We start from the raw sequence: 4,278 nt of genomic DNA, 5'->3' as shown, positions 1-4,278 counted from the left end.
CGCATCAAGGCGGGTTCCCACTGTACGAGCGTGTACTGCATGAAAAGAAAAATTATCTGCTGTGTCCAACCACACGGTAACGTGGTTAATCGTGCGGTGACCTAACGCGACCAACCAATCACGGCAGAGGACTTAAGCGATCGTGTATGTAGTGGAAAAACCCGCCTTTACGGTCGTCAGCTGCAGAGCAGTATATTGTGCGCGCGCACTCGAGTGTGTCAAGTGGAGTACACACCACCGCAGAGATTCGAATGAAAAAATGTAATATTATTCGACTTGCTGGTAACGCGGGTTACCGACATTTTGTTTGTACCGCCGCACGGTACAGTACGCAGTGGGAACCTGCGGCTTTATAATCATTTTTGTAATATTATGCACGCGCCGATGTCGACATCGTGGTATCATCATAGAGAACCGTAAGTGGTCGTATATCACAGAGAGTATACCGTGGGTCGGGTTACCATATAATAATATATATATGCGAACGATAGAACGATCGATATACTGCAGCAAAACGTATAATAATTATGACGACGTGCAAATAAGGCAACAAAGATTTTTTATTGATTTATATAAAAAAAGCTTACAATATATTATAGTATAATAGTAAAGGGGAAAAATCGTACAAAAAAATAACGAGTACAATATTATGATACTCTATATTGGACGGTTATCGCCCGGTCACTTTCCCGTGTACGAGATGGAGAACGATCCGGTAGCGGGATCGAAGTTGTGCACGGCCGGATGGGACTGGAACTGGTCGGGGTCGTTGGACCGGATCTTCTGCTGCGTTCCGGCGGAGAACCACGTCTGCTGTTGCCTGGCGGCCACGGGAGCCTGTTGCTGCAGGGATCGCAGTTGCTGTTGCTGTTGCTGCTGCTGGTGCTGAAGTTGCTGCTGATGGTGCTGTTGCTGTTGCTGGTGGTGGCTCAGCTGCTGCTGGTGGTGGCCGTCCGACGACGACGAGGACGACGACGTCTTGTAGTACACGCTCGGGTCCTCGCGGTACTGTCCGTCGTCGTAGTCGTCCTGCGACCGCGACGACTGGTCCCTGTGCAGGTCGTTGGAGTCGACGCCCAGAACAGGTGGTGGCACGGTGATGTCCGTGCCGACCGGCTCGAAGCCGCGGGCCGACGCGCCGTACTCGACGGTCCGAAGTTTGCCGGTCTCGTCCACGTAACCGTACTTGCCGTACACCTCCCCCGACGGGTACTTGGTCTCGATCTTGTACGTGCCGTCGGCGTTCTCGTATCCGTAACTGTACGAACCGTCCTCGTTCTGTCGGTTCACCTGTTTCAGGATCGGCACGACCGTGTGTTGTTGTCCTGCCGGCGCGGCCAGTGCGCCGCAAGCGCAGAATGCCGCTAGTGCCTGCGATTCGAAAAACACAAAAAATCAACACTCGAAGTGGGCGCAGGTGTGGGTGCAGTGAGGGTGGTTGGAGGGGTGAGAAAAAAATGACAGCGCGACGTGGGTGCGACTGCGTGTGCGGCGGGAATCACTGTGGGTAATTGATATTTTTGGAATTCAGGAATTTCAGTTTTTCGCGGGTACCGTATTGTTAGTTTATTGTACGTATTCATGTTTCAGGTAACCTGACCATAGCGAAAAAAATTACGTCTCGTCTCAGAAGTAGTTTGTTCGTTTATGTTTTGCCGTACGTCGTCGAGGTAGTAGGTAACAATGACGACGACGACGATGAGTCCCTTTTCGATAACCACGCAAGACTCGAGAATGATTTGTTGAAAAAAATTAAAACCACGTGAAATATGTGCGGCAACCGACGTAGTTGTGCGTGTGTTGCAGGTCCTATTTTCGTGTGTGCAATACAGAGTTCGTTATGGGGGTTGTTAGTACGAATTCGTAATCATAATCAGCGCCGTATTCAGGTAGGAAACAGCCCCGGGTGGCAGATTTCGAGGGGGCGACTAATTTTTTCATTCCTCTCTCATATCTCCATTCATTTATTTCCCACAATATTAATATTATATGTTTCTATTCTATTTGCTGCCATAATATTCAATACTATATCATTATGTTTAGCAAAAAATACCTTGGCCGTATTAAACATCAAAAGTGATCTAACCCTCACCGTCAGTTATCATGATTATATAATTAAAGCATAATATTCTGAGTCGCCATTCAGGAAAACTTTTTCTTTGACTTATAATTTTATTTTATTATTAAAATATGTTTTTTGCCCTTACATAGAAAATGCCTAGACATAACCCATAATAGTTTAAAGCGACTTATTTGTGACGGTATTAACGTAATATAAAATGGTTGTTTCGATTGGTGACAAAGTATTATACTACAATTTGGTGATATTTTTAAGTTCGATAACTTGAATAATATTTTGACCAAAGCTTAGGCGTTTTTTTGATGGTTGTGACAACGATATTATGAATTATATCATGGTTGGAGGCGAGCATATTATTATATGATCATATGTGTACGATCATTTTTGTTCAGGCTAAGCCTTTAAAGGCTATGCTCACCGCGTGTTCGTGTGCACAACTTAAACATGGGTATAACACGAAAAACGATGAAAATAAACAGGCACTATATGCGCATTGTGTTTAGTTTTATAAATATAGGCCTAAGACGATCGCAATGTCTTCTGTGTTGAGATAAGTCCCATCAGTGCATTTGCGACTCGAACGACCTATGTGAAATTTGCAAGGAAAAAAAATAAATCGATGGTTGCAGTCATCCAAAAGAATATCATTGATATCATTGTTGCACGCCTTATAACACAGTATAATAAGTAAACTCGTACTTACATAAATACTATGGGCACCTACTTAAATATCTTTTGTGCTTGAATATTTAAAATCTACAGAAATTGAATAAAAATGCTACCTACGCAAAATAAAAACGTCGGACATTATAATATTGAAAGGCATTATATATTATCAAATATTACGATTGCTTGTTAGTTTCATTTTGTTCATAACAAAGTATGTATTTCTATATAGGTATCTACTTACAACGTCTGACGACTGAGAACAATAAATACCGCAGAGATTTGATATGAATAATACATAATATTAAGAACCACTAAAAATATTCACGTAACTATGTATACTATATAAGTAACCTTCGAAACGAGGAAAGTTCAAAAGCCTTGACACGAGGTGTACGTAAAAAAAAAAAAAATGTTCGTTCGATACACATTCAAATGAGACAGAAATAAAATTGAATTTTTCGTTATTTCCAACAAATCATGATATTAAAAATTATTATCAAAAAGCAATTATATGTTCGTTCGATATTAATCGGCGAGTGAGGTGTATGAGTCTTAAATATAAATATATTATTATACTCACGGTGAATACTCTGAAGTGGTTCATCGTTGTGGTCGTGTCTCTATATTTTGATGTGCGTACGACCAAGTTGAACGTCTTCATCGGCAATGCTACGGAATTGATTCGTGGTTAAATAGCCACCGTACGTTTTCTCCACCCATTGTCCATCGCAAAAAAAAATTATGACACGACCTCTACCGATCGACAACCAACTAGTTTTTTATTATTTATTTATTATTATTATTATTATTATTTTTTTTTTGTTCATGACGTAGCACACGCAGACGTAGGTACCTACACACACACACACACACACACACACACACACACACACATACACACGAGGGAGGTATTTCATTAATCTATACTCGGGTTTACGTTAGCCTTGAGCGAATTAAAAACAAACGTAGGTACACCAGGAATGCGAGTGTGTTATATAATTAATAATTTATTATTTGTATCAGTACACATTACTTGCACTATTTATAATAGGTACGAGCACAAAGATTCTGTTTCACAGGTATAGTTCTACAAAACGAATATAAAATAAATAATGACTATTATAACGAAATAGGTATGACGGAGAGTTGGGTGCCCGCCGTTTCGAGAACGCTTCCTCGATAACATAATATTAGTTTTTTCCATAATAATCGTATAATTATACTACCGACGATTATTTAGTATAATATAATATATTATCATAATAACTAATAAGTCATAAACTGTTTTGCGGCATAAATAAATATTAAAAACGACTTCTACGTCTACCGAAATCTTTGGAATCGAGCGTTCGTTCGAAATGAGTTTGTAATCCAACTTAGATTTAAATATGTTTACTTTAAGTTGACAGTTATAAATTTAATACTAAATTATCTGAAGAAAAAAGTGGTAATTTTTTTTTTTGGAAATTAAATTAATTTACTTTCGTGAATAAAAAAAATGCTAAAATCCTATTTCAATTCAACCACAA

The 4,278-nt window shown here is 39.8% G+C and overlaps 1 protein-coding gene across 1 annotated transcript; it reads right to left on the bottom strand.

The window, feature by feature from the left end:
- Window positions 1–583: 583 nt before the first annotated feature.
- Window positions 584–3,458, bottom strand: LOC111032178 (cuticle protein 3-like). The gene is made up of 2 exons (XM_022312417.1): window positions 3,330–3,458; window positions 584–1,371 (listed from the first exon to the last, which is right to left on the bottom strand). Exons 1-2 carry the CDS (start codon window positions 3,408–3,410, stop codon window positions 682–684), a joined length of 771 nt encoding a protein of 256 aa, XP_022168109.1. The 5' UTR covers window positions 3,411–3,458; the 3' UTR covers window positions 584–681.
- Between the last annotated feature and the right edge of the window lie 820 nt (window positions 3,459–4,278).

The sequence above is a fragment of the Myzus persicae genome, unplaced genomic scaffold (genome assembly GCF_001856785.1).
Source record: "Myzus persicae strain clone G006 unplaced genomic scaffold, MPER_G0061.0, whole genome shotgun sequence".
In the NCBI taxonomy this organism is placed as follows: Eukaryota; Metazoa; Arthropoda; class Insecta; order Hemiptera; family Aphididae; genus Myzus; species Myzus persicae.
Note: the sequence above shows the minus strand (reverse complement) of the source record. Positions and strands in the feature narration are given on the sequence as shown.